This window comes from Anser brachyrhynchus (assembly GCF_964034855.1).
Source record: "Anser brachyrhynchus genome assembly, contig: SCAFFOLD_86, whole genome shotgun sequence".
NCBI classification, from domain to species: Eukaryota; Metazoa; Chordata; class Aves; order Anseriformes; family Anatidae; genus Anser; species Anser brachyrhynchus.
This window is the reverse complement of record NW_027664065.1, coordinates 314,870-329,349: the sequence shown is the minus strand read 5'-3', so window position 1 is coordinate 329,349 and position 14,480 is coordinate 314,870. Positions and strand designations below refer to the sequence as shown.

Genomic DNA, 14,480 nt, shown 5'->3' with positions numbered 1-14,480 from the left:
TCATTGCAGATGCCCCTCTCTGCTATGTCACACTACCCTGCCTTTCTGGACCAGGCCATCAAGCATTTGGATCAGCAAGATTTCTGGGGACTTGGAAAAGGCAGGCATCAAACACATCTTCAGGAAGGGCAAGAAAAAGGATTGGCAGAATTGCAATTGTCACCTCTACCCCTGGGAACGTGGTGGGGAAAGTCCTGCCACAGCCATCTTCAGGGACATGGAGGAAACAAAGGAACTGCTGAAACAGAAGGGGAGGGGAAAGAAGGCATTGTGGTGAACCTGGACTTTAGCAAGGCCTTTGCCATGGTCTCCTGGAGTCTCCCTTTAGCCAGACTGGTGATATTTGGACTGAAGAAGGGGATGATGTTGGGGGAAGGAAGGTGGCTGGACATTAGTGGAACAAAGTCCCTCAAGGGGTCCCTCAAAAAGGGGCTAGACTTTGCCTAGACTTTTAGCCTAGACATCAGGAAGAGGTTCTTCACCAAAAGGGTGGTTGCACACTGGAACAGGCTCCCCAGTGAAGCAGTCACTGCACCAAGCCTGTCCGAATTTAAGAAGAGATTGGACTGTGCATCTGTGGCCAATGTCAGAAAATGCCCAACAGCAGCTCTGTGAGCGAGTTCCTCCTCCTGGCATTCACAGACACGTGGGAGCTGCAGCTCCTGCACTTTGGGCTCTTCCTGGCCATCTACCTGGCTGCCCTCCTGGGCAATGGCCTCATCCTCACCGCCGTAGCCTGCGACCACCGCCTCCACACCCCCATGTACTTCTTCCTCCTCAACCTCGCCCTCCTCGACCTGGGCTGCATCTCCACCACTCTGCCCAAAGCCATGGCCAATTCCCTCTGGGACACCAGGGCCACCTCCTATCAAGGGTGTGCTTCACAAGTCCTGTTTTTCATCTTCTTCTTTGGTTCAGAGTATTCAATTCTCACCATCATGGCCTATGATCACTACGTTGCCATCTGCAAGCCCCTGCACTACGGGAGCCACCTGGGCAGCAGAGCTTGTGCCCAGATGGCAGCAGCTGCCTGGGGCAGTGGCTTTCTCAATGCTGTCCTGCACACGGCCAGTACATTTTCCCTGCCCCTCTGCCAAGGCAATGCTGTGGAGCAGTTCTTCTGTGAAATCCCCCACATCCTCAAGCTCTCTTGCTCAGATGCCTACCTCAGAGAATTTGAGCTACTTGTTTTCAGTTTTTCTTTAGTATTTGGTTGTTTTGTTTTCATTGTGTTATCCTATGTGCACATCTTCAGAACTGTGCTGAGGATGCCCTCTGAGCAGGGCCGGCACAAAGCCTTTTCCACGTGCCTCCCTCACCTGGCTGTGGTCTCCCTGTTTGTCAGTACAGACATGTTTGCCCACCTGAAGCCCCCCTCCATCTCTTCCCCATCCATGGACCTGGTCGTGACAGTTCTGTATTCAGTAGTGCCTCCAGCTGTGAACCCCCTCATCTACTGCATGAGGAACCAGGAACTAAGGGATGCAGTGAGGACACTGCTTGAATACACAAATTTTCAGCATATTCACCTATAATAATATGCCTATAATCAGAAATCCCAGCTTTTCTCAGAAAAAAAAATTTACATACTTTTTTATTATTATCTATCCGTACTATTATTTTCTCTAACTTTTTTTTTTTTTTTCTGATTTATAAAATACTATTCTTAGCCTCCTACAGGTTAATTATTTTCTGATAAAGCACTGCTTTTTATTAGATAAACCCAATATCGAAGTCATCAGAATTTCATTGGTGTCAGCTGCCATCTTGTCCCTTCTCCTCTGGAGCTGGGGGAGCAGCCCCAGCACGCAGGAGGGGCTTAGGGCCTAGAGCCCAGCTGCCACATGGAGGAGCAGCCCCGGTGGCCCTCGGGACTGCCCCTCACTGCCCGCTGGGCTCTGCCTCTCTGCTGCCTTCAGGTTGGGGCTGCTGCTTCCCTGGAGCCATGGCCATGGCCAGCAGCAGGACGTGGCCTTTTCACTGCTGCTCTCTTTTGGCTTCCACATTGTTCTCTTGTGCTCTTGTACGTGGGTTAGCCCTCAGATCTTGTGTACCTTGGTGACAGTCCTGTTGTCTCTGCAGTGGCATCCCTGTCCCAGCAGGCAGCAGCAGGCAATGTGCAGCCCCGTGTCACAGCTGCCCTCCCTGATACCACGGCAGTAACAAATGGGGCCCTGCAGGGCAATCCAGAAGCCTGGATGCCTCTTCCAATGCTGCTGTTAGGAACAGAGCCAAGGATTTGCTCCGTGCTCTTCTGTTTTCTGGGGTTCTTCATGGAGTGTAGGACACAGGCTGAAAGTCCCAGCACGGTGTGTGAGTAGCAAAGGACTGGACCAAGAGCTCCCTTTATGGCCTCACCTGTCTAATCAGACAACAACTGGTCTCAGACTCCTCTTCATGGGACTAGGCACCCTGCAGTGGGGTGGATTGATGATGGCAGCCTGGAGAGGAATCTGGAGGTGCCAGGAGAGATCAGGGGAACCCTGGGACAATGTGCTCATTGGGTAGTGATTAAAACCTCATAAAATTAGTGACCATCCAAAGAAGATTTTGGCAAAGGGAAAGGCCAATCAGAGAACTCTGTGGGCTAAGGAGGGCTCTGCAATGCCAGGGGAGGTGGTGAAGAGCCAGCAAGCGAAGGCCCATGAAACTGCATTGTAATTGAGGAGACCTTCTTTAAAGCCTCGTGGGCCAGGTCTGGTGCAGGACTTGTCCAGCACCCTGAGCAGCACGGGCAGGGGAGGGTCCCCACAGGGTCTCAGGGCACAACAGCCCCTGGCTCTGCACAGCAGCACCACCAGTTCGGGGCCCTGCCGGGAGCACATCAGGGAAGCAGCAATGGCCGGCCAGGCCAGCACGGACACACTGCCCTGGGCAAGGCTCTCTGGGAGCAGGGATGGCCCTGGGAAACAGCAGGGCAGCATTTCTGGGCCTGCACAGATGGGTAAAGGAGGAAGAGTAAGCTCTTTGTGTAGGCACCTGCTTGGGGCAGGCTGCTCTGTGCCTGGGCCAGGCCTCTTGTGCTGGCCTGGGGGGCAGGGCTGGCCCTGCGGGGCACAGGCACTCTGTGCTGGGGATCTCCCAGGCAAGAGACCGGGGCTCCTGCAGCTTCACCGACCTCCATTTCCTTGCACCATGGCCAGCCTCCTCCTCGCTCACCCCAGACAGCAACATGCACGAGCTGCCTCCTTCCTCCTCCTCTAGAGGGCAGAGGGGAGGGAACACCATAAATAAGTAAAACTCACAGATTGAGAGAAAGACACATAAGGATAGGAAAGGAAAAGAAAAAAGAAAGAAATGAAAATCAAACGCCAAACATAATGAGCATTTTGTAACTCATCAGTTCCCACTAGCAGACCGTTGTGCAGGCAGTCTCTGAGAAACTGCCACCTTGTCTTGGAAAGATGATCCCAACATGTATTGCTGAGCACTATGTTATGTGCCATGGATCATCCATTGGGTCAGGCTGGGTCAGCTGTCACAGCGGGTTCCCCTCCCAGCCTTTTGCCCACCCACAACCAACTCGCTGGTAGGGCAGAGTGAGAAGCAGAGAAGGCCTTGATGCTGTTCACGCACTGCTCAGGAACAGCGAGCACAGCCGTGGGTGGCCAACACTGCTCTGGTCACATCAAAAACACAGCACGACAGGGGCTGCTCTGCAGAGAGTAACTCCGTCCCAGCCAGAGCCAGTGCAGGGCCCCATGCTGGACAAGAAAGCTCGCTCTGAGCTCTGGAAGGAGCCAGGAAGGTGCTAATAAGCACCAGGACAATTGAGGAAGCCCAAAGGCCCTTCTGAAGGGAAGGGTCACTGAGTGCCACCTGAGAGGCAGTGCTGGGCAGCGGGGAGGGCCAGGAGAAAGACTTGTGAGAAGGCTGTGAGAAACAGGGAAATCCAGGGCTTTAGCAGATCCTTAAAGTCCTGCCTGAGTCCCCAGATGGAAAGCAATGTATGTCTGTGGGTGGACAAGGAGGAAGTGATGAGTCCCGGATCTGGGGCAGGGCTGAAGGTCCCTGCGTGAAGCTGGGCTGATGGAGAAGTGTCCACCTTGCATGTGTGCCTCAGCCTGGGAGAAGGGGCCTGCCTGCGGTGCGGGATGGCTGGGCTGTGCTCAGCCATGCCCCAGGAGCTGACCTTGCTCTCTTCCTCCCCGCCACTCCCCACACGGGGCAGGCCCTCAGGAAACACCCCTGAGCCTGAAGACGCACCAACCTGCTGCAGTGAAGTGCCACTACTGCAGGGGAAGAGGGGAGGGTTGGTGACACACGGGACCTGTGGGCAAGAGTGGTGTGTGCAGAGCATGCATGGACATCTGCGGGGGCAGCATGTGCGTGGGAGATAGCAGTGCATGGAGCCCACAGAGCGTGAGCATGTTCCATGTGGACTGACCAGAGCTCAAGTGCTCAACCTGGTGTGAGCAGGCTGAGGAGAGCTCTGCAGCCCCAGGGCATGCAGTAGCCCCAGCACAGGAGTCTGGTGATTTGTTGCAGCCCTGGGGCAATGACAGTGACCCTAGGAGCTGGGTCTGCCTCCCAGCCTACCCAGCATGGCCCTGCAGAGTGCCCCCATGCCCCAGGCACCACAGCCCCCTTTCTCTGCTGAGCAGCTCTGGTTGTTCTGTCAGAGGTTTCAGCTTTTGCCTAAAGTCATCCTCCAGGTCTGCTTTCAGTTTTCTCCACAGAGGTGGCCACTGCCACAAAGATGCATGGAGGGAGCTAAAGCCTGCATGAGGGCCTGTGAAATGTTACCCTGGATCCATAGGAGTCACTGGAACCAAAACTTTTACATAGGATGTACACTTTTGTGGTGGTGCAGAGCTGATGGGCATATTGTGCAGGATGCTTCTACGGAACTTTGTGCCCTTTTCCCTCCTGACTGCAATGCCACTTCTGTCTCAAGAATGGTGTAGCCGACAGGTGAGACAGATACTCTGATATCATGAGAGCCCTCAAAAAGCTGATCCCAATATGATCAATATGAGGATGACAGGAGAAGCCTGGCCAACAGAGAAATGAGATTTGGGGAAGGGAAGAGGAGCTTGGAAAGCAGAAATGAATGATTTTGTAGAGGTAAGAGGTTTCACATAATGTTGACGATGCTTTGAAACTGAGTTAAAACAGCCATGTAAAGCCCTTATCTTATTTTAACCAGTAACCCTAACCCCTAAGCCTAAATGTTATTCCAACACCTTGACAGGAATCCACTACTGTAATGCCTGACCTCAAAGTATCCCTTGAAGCAAAACTCGGCCCATAGCCCCTTTTTCTTACTCTCTTGCTCACCCTAATCCCTTCCCTTTACACTAGCATTAAAATGCTCTATTTAACCCTAGCCGACTTCTTGGCAGACCTAAACAAAACCCTAAACCACAAAGCTTGTCCGTACCCCAGTCACAGACCTGACACCCTATGCAGAACACCAAATCCTCCCACTAAACTTTTGCTTAATTTCTAAGCCAGAAAGGTGAGCCGTAGTTCAAGGCCAGTTGGCAGGTGATTTTGGCCAACCTGATCTAATGGAAATTGTCCCTGTCCATGGAAGAAGGTTAGACTAGATGATCTTTAAGGTCACTTCCAACCCAAATTGGAAGTGACCAGTTCTATGAGTCTATGACAGAAAAAAGGTAGTGCATTGACTGCAAGGTCACTCCTGCCCTAGCACCTCACAGGACTGGCATGGAGCTGTCTCCTGTGTGTCAGAGAGGCTGGGAGTCCAGCAGCAGTGCCATGGGCTCAAAGGATCAACTCCAGCTCACTTCCACCTGGCCAACATTGTGGCTTTTCAGTACTTAAAGGGGACTTATAAAAACGAGGGAGATCAACTCTTTGTTCAACCAGATAATGACAGGACAAGGGGAAATAGTTTTAAACTAAAGGAAGGTAGGTTTTAGATTAGAGGTTAGGAGGAAATTTTTCACTCAGAAAGTGGTGATGCCCTGCAACAGGTTGTCCAGAGAGGTTGTGGATGCCCGATCCCTGGAGGTGTTCAAGAGCAGGTTAGATGAGGCCCTGAGAAACCAGGGTTGCTGGGTGGCATGTCTGCCTGTGGCAGTGGGGTTGGAATTAGATATTCTTTAAGGCCCCTTCAAACCCAAGCCATTCTATGATTCTATGATAGATGGTCAGATTCTGGGCCAAAAAGGGGGTGCTTTGTAGGAATGGTATTATGAGGTCAGTGGTGCCTCAGAAATTCATAATCCGTTCCTAAGGGAATGTCTGTAAAACAGGTTGTGACTTGAGCTCTTTCTGAAGTAGCCAACAGCTCATCCCTTGACTCCTATCTGTGCCTTTAGGCTCATATCAGAGAGTGTTCTTGATAGGCCTGCAGAAGGCAACTGCTTTGCACATAGTTTGTGAGATCCACTATTCCTAAGTATCTGGTAGTCACCATAGAGGAAGAGGTCTTGGACAGGGGTTGTCATGTCAGAGGTGTCAGCTTTTGCCTAAAGTCATCCTTCAGGGCTGCTTTTTGTTTTCTACACAGAGGGGGCTACTGCCTCCGAGACACCTGGGGGAAACTGAGGCATGCATGAGGGCCTGCGAAAAGTTACCCTGGATCTATAGGGGCCATTCTGGAACCCAATCCTGTAGGCAGGAAGTGCATTTTGTGGTGGTGCAGAGCTGCTGCACACAGCTGCTCCCAATAAGATGACTAATAAGCTGATCCCAATAAGATGACTGATATGGGGAGGTCAGGAAAAGCCTGGACAGGAGCAGTGTGAGATTTGGGAGAGGGAAGAGGCGCGTGGCCAGCAGAAATTAAAGATTCTGTAGAGGTAAGAGGGTTCAGGTAATGTTGATTCTGCTGTAACAATGGCTTAAAACAGTCATGTGAGGCCCTCACACTATTGCAACCAGTCTCCTTAACCCCTAAACCTAAGTGCTACTCCACACCCTGACAGGAATCCACTACTCTATTGCCTGACCTTAAAGCATCCATTGAAGAGAAAAGTCAGCCCATAGCCCCTTTTTCTTATTCTGTTGCTCACCATAATCCTCGCCCTTAATACTAGCATTAAAATGCTCTAGTTAACCCTAGACAACTTCCTGACACACATAAAACAAAACAAAACAAAACAAAAAAACTAAACCACAGAGCTTGCCCATACCCTAACCAGAGACCTGACACCACAAGCAGAACACCAAACACTCCCAATAAATATTTCCTTAATCTCTAAACCAGCAAGGTGAGCCCTAGTCCCTAATTCCCTGCATGAACACCTAACATGCAAAGTCCCCGTTCCTGTGCATTAACCTCCTCATCTGCAACCCCTCTCCTAAACCTTTACTTGAGGCACTTGGCCCTTTGGGGCAGGGCAGGCATTGTGAGGAGGCTGTGCACTCACATGGCATTCCAAGATGACTGTGAGGGGCCATGGATCTGATCAGCTCGTCAAACACAAGGAGGAGATGGGTGGGAATGCTCTGATGAGCTCAGCTCTGCCTCAGGATCCCCTGCCCCAGCAGGAGGAATGTGACTGGGGCAGTGACTGTGAGGTCACTTCTGTCTCTGCAGATGATAGGGCAGCAGCAGGAACGTGTCACGGAAAGGGACTGTGAGGTCACTTCTGTCTGAAGTAGCTGACAGGTCACCCTTGCCTTCTCCCTGGGATCTGCACTTTTGGGCTGACATCTGCCAGTGGCCCTGCTAGGCCAGCAGAAGGCACCTGGTTGGCATGCTGACTGTGGGATCCCCTCTGCCTACATACCCAGGAGGACCCAGGCAGAAAGAAGACCCACATATGGGTTGTCCTGCCCCTTCTGCTTGAGTCCATGACTGGACAGCAGGAGGCACAAGGCTTGGGTGCGTCTCGCCAAGAAGCTGCAAGGCCAGCAGCAGGCCCATGGCTTGGAAGATGCTGGTGAGGTGACTCGTGTCTGGTTGGCTGACAGGCCGCAAGGAGCCTGATGGGTTGGGATGCCTACTTCAGGAGTGGTTTCCACCCTTATGGAGCTTTCTTTGGTATTGGGAAAGAGCAGGAGAGAAAAAACTGCCACAAAGTGTATCTTGGAAGGGTGGCACTGGCCATGAGGAGGATGAAATATCCCTCAAAGAGTCATGCTGTGGTGCCAGAGGTCACCCCAAGAGTGTTGTGGTCAGACCCTGGCTTTGTGTTTCAAGGAACAGCTGGTGAGGGTTGACAAGACATTGGTGAAATGATGGAAATGCTGGGATGAGATCAAGGTGGTGAACAGAGATGGGTGTCTGCAGGCTTCAAGGAAATAGAACAAAGTGTGGCACAGCACAGGAAAGCCTGCGGAGGAGAAGGTAGGGGGTGCTGGCAAGAAGGGAAGGCCCCAACAGCCCTGACATTTTTGTCCCTTTGGCTAGAGTTTATGAGGAGACACGTTATATTCATTGCAAGCTAACCTCATTGCTTCCTTGCAACCCTATGCAGAGGTGGAGAGGTGTCATACCACTGTTCTCGTGGGATCGCACTGCCCACCACATCCCACAGACCCTAGGAAGAGCCCTGAGCGAGACGTGGGGGTTCAGGATCTCCCTCCTAGTGGCTGGGGTCAGGCCTTGGCCCTTCTGCTTCACTAAAACCTGGACTTTTCTCAGCACAGTGCCTTTGCCTACCTGTAATCATGGCCTCCAATTATCTGCCCTAACAAGTCCCTGGGGAGGCTTTGTTAGTAACAGCCCTCAGTGGGGCCCATTAATACTCCAAGTCAATTCAACTGTTCCTTCTGACTTTACTTTCTTAAGCAATTGCATCATTCTCCTCTCAGTACCTGTGCTTCATAGACTCAGCACCAAAATATACCATGGAACTCATTAAAATGCAGAAACTCCTAAGGAGCCATATCTCTCCCAAAGTTTTCTTCAAGACTTGTAGAGCTAATTGGAGAGCTTTCATGGTGTAGTTAAGGAGGAAGATTTCAAAGAGCATCTAATAAAAATCCTTTCTCATTTTAAAGGATGGATTTTGCTGCATTTCAGTTTGGAGCATCATTCTCCTATTGATATTGACCCAGGGTAACTTTGGAGGCATGCATAGGGTGGAAAAGCAGAGAGGTCTGACTGCATGGACAACCTTATTCCTCACCACCCCAGCCCTGCCATTTCTCTCATTGGCGCTTGCATCACTTGTCCTTATACCAGATTTCTGCACTGTAGTCTGCAGCTGGATGTTACTGCTCCTTTACACCAGCTCCTTATAGAGCTGTCTGCACTCAGGCACAGAAGGGTTTTTCCTGTTTCCAAACAAACAACAGGAAAACATGCTGCAACTTTCTAAAAAGCAAAGAAAGCTCCTCATCTTGTATGCCTCCATTGAGGTATACCTTCCCAAAAGGATGACAGCACAATAAGTGTTTTATACTGAGAGATAGGGAATTATAAGTATTAAGATAAGTATTAATCCATATGATATGAATTCAGTGATAAACGATGATGAGTTTCCTTAGGACACAATTAGACAGACTGCTGATAGATGAGCAAGCTTGAACTCCCTGAAGCTCAAAGCAGCAGCTGGGTCGGGTGAGAGCGGTCTGAATGATCAAAGAATAAGGGGAGGGCAAAGCAGGAGACCCATGAGAAGTGCATAGGTCCAGACAGGCAGCTGGACAGGGGACATCCAACATGGACTGGTTAATCAAGACAGATGCAAGTACCTGGAAGATGAGGGAGCACACCATAACAGACAAAGCAACGACGATGCAAGTACAGAATGTCAGTATTTGTTTTCCTGTGACGAATACAGATCTTTAAAATTCACAGTCCTTCATGATACACTGTGTGACATTTTAGGGAAGGGATTGAATCATTTGAGGTTATAAATAGTTGCTTTATTAGTTAAGTACTGAACAAATTACTGGGTATTCAGGCAGAGCTTTACTATCTGACCATAAGCAACCAGCGCCAAGATCTTCAGAGTAGTTTATTCGCATTTGAAATATTTCCTTGAAGTCACATTTCATGGTTATGCCTTCAATAAAATCATTAGGCCTCCAGAGGCTCTGGTGCATTTAAAGTAATTCCCTGGAATGGAAGCTGTGTGAAAGGACCTGCAGGAGACCAGAGCCCATTGGTGGATCAGGTGGAGACAGACGGAGTTCCCAGGGCACATCCACTGCCAGCAGTGGTCTTTGACCCTGAAACTGCAGCCCAACCCAGCACATGAAACCCCTTCAAAGACAAACCCCTTCTTCAGTGGGTTCTTGGGGCTGATCTGAAGTTGAAATGGCAACTGGGATCCCAAGATACTCTCCCTTGTTCCTAGTATACACCTAAACATCCATTTACCATCCTGGGTCAACTGTGAAAAACTCAGGCTGAAAGACTCAAGAGCAGGACATTTCAAATGGCTGAGGCAGAACCCAACAGTTTGCCCCACTTTGGGAAATCCTCCCTTTCAAACTGAGAATATGAAAGTGAAAAATGTGAAATGACCTGTCAGGTCAATGCACAGAGTAAGGGAAAGTCATACATATTGTGCTGCTTTGGCAGAAGGCAAAAAGCACTGCATTGTGCCTAAGACCAATCAAGGACCTAATCCAGTTCATCTAAGATAAAGCAGAGTGAAGGACGTTATGTCCTAACACGAAGAAGGATGTAAATCACTGGTGAAGGGACTGTCTTTCTATGCCACCACCAATATACAGAAGCACTACACTACCTAAAGGTAACACATCCCACTCTGGCTCTGTCATCCTGTAGGGCAGGGGAGACGGAGCTGACAGCCAAGGGACACATTTGTGTGTGGAAGTTGGGGCTCAGCAGAGACAAGGTCAGGAAGTTTCCTGGCAATGTCCCTGACCTGGACCCCAGGTAGGCAGCAGACTTCCCTACGGGTAGGGTCCGGCGGACATATGGGGCCCTCTGTTCCCCTTAGAAGGCTTTGTCCTCTCCCTGTGCACCACATGGAAGTGTCTGGCCCTGGACACTCCATGACCACCTTGCCGGTCCTGGCGGGCTGCGGTGAGAGGATGAATGCCCTGGGCCCCCTTCCTGCTCTTCCCAGGCCAGCTAGGGACCAGAGCGGCCTCCTCTCCCCTGTCCCTGCAGCTCTGGGCTCCCTTCACGCAGCTCTGGCTCTGCAGCACCAAGCCCTGCTGGGAGCCCTCCCCTGCATGCTCCCACCGCTCCCTGACGCTGCTGTTGCCCTCTGCCGCGCACTGCCCAGCCCAGCCCAGCCCCTGCCCACCTCTCCCCACCTCGCTGCCCTCTCCCCAGCCCAGCCCAGCCCAGCCCAGTCCAGTCCTGCAGCCCAGGCTGGGCTGGCCTCATGGCAGTGCCCACTGCATGCTGCTGCAGGGCTCTGGGCATGGCCACCACAGCCCCAGCCCCTCGCAAGGCACCGCTGCTGCTGGGACAAAGGCGGCCTCTTTGGTTGGGCTCTCCAGCAGCCCCTGGGCTGGGGTCAGCCACGGCTCAGGAAATGGTGGTACGTGAAGCTGCAGGAGCCGTGGTCTCTTGCCTGGGAGATCCCCAGCACAGAGTGCCTGTGCCCCGCAGGGCCAGCCCCGCTCCCCAAGCCAGTACAGGAGACCTGGTTCAGCACCAGGCAGTGCTTGGCAGGACCATGGGGTGTCTCTAAGGGCACAAAGGGCAGGCGAGTGCAGTACCAGAGGTGGCCCACAAGATTTCAAATACTGCCTCTTCTATTATTCTTCAGTCTTATGTGCCTTCGCCTACTCGCTCTTCACCACCTCTCCTGGCATTGCAGAGCCCTCCTTAGACTAAGGAGTCCTCAGATTCGCCTTTTCCTTTACCAGACTCTTCTTTGGATGGTCATTCATTTTATAAGGTTCTAATCACTACCCACTGAGCACATTGTCCCTGCAGATCCCCTGACATCTCCTGGCAGATCCAGATTCCTCTCCAGGCTGGCATTGACCATCATCCCCAAAGCAGGTGCACATTCCCATACAGATGAGTCCAAGGCCTGTTGTCTTCTGATTTGATAAGTGCTGTCATAAAGGGAGATCCTGGACCAGCCCTGGTCTCCTCACAGACCACCCTGTGAACCTAATGAACCTAAGGACAGGAAGCCTGTGTCCTTCACTCCATGAAGAACCCCAGAAAACAAAAGAGCAGGGAGCAACCCCTTGGCTGTATTCCTGACAACAGCTTTGGAAGAGGAAACCAGGCTTCAGAGTTTGCCCTGAGCAGCCTTTTTTGTTTCTGTGGTGGTATCAGGGAAGTCAGATGTGACCCAGGGCTGCACATTGCCTGCTGCTGCCTGCAGCCACATGGACACCTCTGCAGAGACAGCAAGAGGGTAATCAAAGCACACAAGACCTCAGGGCTTACCCAAATACAAGAACAGAAGAAAACAATGAGGAAGCAAAAAGAAAGCAGCAGTGAAAAGGCCACATCCTGCTGCTGGCCATGACCATGGCTCCAGGGAAGCAGCAGCCCTGACCCAAAGGCAGCAGAGAGGCAGAGCCCAGCGGGCAGTGAGGGGCAGTCCCGAGGGCCACCGGGGCTGCTCCTCCCTGTGGCAGCTGGGCTTTAGGCCCTGAGCCCCTCCTGCGTGCTGGGGCTGCTCCCCCAGCACTAGAAAAGGTGTGAACAGATTGGACCTTAGACCAGTAAGGTTCTGATGGCATCTTTATTGTTTTTATCTGCACAGGAAGCCTGGTTGTATAGGTACAGAAGATGATTAGTTTAGAATAAATTAATGAATTTACAGGCAGAACACTAAGAAAAGCAGGATTAAAGTCAAAATCATTCATTTGAGAAATTAATTAAAAAAAAAAAAAGAAAAACATTGACAAAACATTTTCTGAGATATTGTGGGAATCCTTTAAGGAATATATGGACATTACTCATATGGAAAATTTTCAGAGAGTTTCCTCACTGTATCCTTCAGCTTCTGGTTCCTCATGCTGTAGATGAGGGGGTTCACTGCTGGGGGCACCGCCGAGTACAGAAATGACACCACCAGGTCCAAGGATTGGGAGGAGATGCTGGTGGGCTTTAGGTGGGCAAACATGATTGTGCTGAGAAAGAGGGAGACCACGTCCAGGTGAGGGAGGCACGTGGAAAAGGCTTTGTGCCGGCCATGTTCAGAGGGCATCCTCAGCACAGCCCTGAAGATCTGCACATATGACAACAAAATGAAAACAAAATGACAAAAGAATACACAAAGGCTAAAACCAATAACCGCACGTTCCCTGTGGTAGTCTGAGTCTGAGCAGGAAAGCTTGAGAATCTGGGGGATTTCACAGAAGAACTGATCCACAGCATTGTCTTGGCAGAGGGGCAGGGAAAATGTACTGGCTGTGTGCAGCAGAGCATAGAGAACCCCACTGCCCCAGGCAGCTGCTGCCATCTGGGCACAAGCTCTGCTGCCCAGGAGGCTCCCGTAGTGCAGGGGCTTGCAGATGGCAACGTAGCGGTCATAGGCCATGACAGTGAGAACAGAAAACTCTGCTAAAAACAAACAGAAAAAGAAAAAGAAAAAGACCTGTGCAGCACATCCTGCATAGGAGATGGCCCTGGTGTCCCAGAGGGAATTGGCCATGGCTTTGGGGAGAGTGGTGGAGATGCAGCCCAGGTCGAGGAGGGCGAGGTTGAGGAGGAAGAAGTACATGGGGGTGTGGAGGCGGTGGTTGCAGGCTACGGCTGTGAGGATGAGGCCGTTGCCCAGGAGGGCAGCCAGGTAGATGGCCAGGAAGAGCGCGAAGTGCAGGAGCTGCAGCTCCTGTGTGTCTGTGAATGGCAGGAGGAGGAACTCAGTGATGGAGCTGCTGTTGGACATGTGATGCCTCTGGGCATGGAGACCTGTCTGAGTAAGAAAATACAGCAAAATGTCAGGCTAAACTGTGTGAGCAAAATGTACTCCATTTCTTCTTAAACCTCAAAAATGATGCTTCCCTTTCAGGAAGACCTCTGCAAGTGCCTTTCTAGGGCCCTGCTTGGTGGTGCCAGAGAGTGCTACTGGGAGCAGGTGACTATGGAAACCCTTTGAATTTCTGCTGCACTCTAGGTGAAATCTTGTGGGTCCTGCAAGGCAACAACTCTGTCCTTTAGATCAGAGCGAGGGAAGTAATCTGGGTATGGAGAGCTGTCTGAGGAGGAAAAAACAGGAAAACATTAGGACAGAAGTCTGTGATGAAACCTACTCCATTTCTTGTAGAAACCTCCCCGACTGCCTCTGCCCTTCCAGGAAGGCCTTTGCAGGTCCCTTTCATGAGCTGTGATTGGTGCTGATTGAAGGTACCACCAGGATCAGAGGTGCTCTGGAGGAGGGAGTCCTGCCCTACGGAGTTAGGTAGATGAAACATGGGCTTTTCTCAGATAGAATACAGTTGAGCTATGAAAGAATTTTTCAGCATGACTGTCCCTCAGGGCAGAGTGGGGGCAGCTGGTGTATCCATCAGTCTTGGTCTCAGCTGCTCTGTACAGGCACCTCCAGAGGATGGTCACATTCAGCTGTTTCCCTGAAAATAACCTGGATACTGCTGAGAGCAGAGAAATCCAGGTTCAAAGGGCAGATCTCCAAACACCTCACCCATTTCATCATACC

General features: G+C 51.3%; 2 protein-coding genes across 2 annotated transcripts; one reads left to right on the top strand and one right to left on the bottom strand.

The window, feature by feature from the left end:
• Positions 1–578: 578 nt before the first annotated feature.
• Positions 579–3,664, top strand: LOC308186419 (olfactory receptor 14C36-like). The gene has a single exon (XM_080608559.1). It carries the CDS (start codon positions 594–596, stop codon positions 1,533–1,535), a length of 942 nt encoding a protein of 313 aa, XP_080464685.1. The 5' UTR covers positions 579–593; the 3' UTR covers positions 1,536–3,664.
• Positions 3,665–12,246: 8,582 nt separating this feature from the next.
• On the bottom strand, positions 12,247–14,276 carry LOC308186420 (olfactory receptor 14C36-like). Its single transcript, XM_080608560.1, has one exon. It carries the CDS (start codon positions 13,710–13,712, stop codon positions 12,774–12,776), a length of 939 nt encoding a protein of 312 aa, XP_080464686.1. The 5' UTR covers positions 13,713–14,276; the 3' UTR covers positions 12,247–12,773.
• Positions 14,277–14,480: the final 204 nt, after the last annotated feature.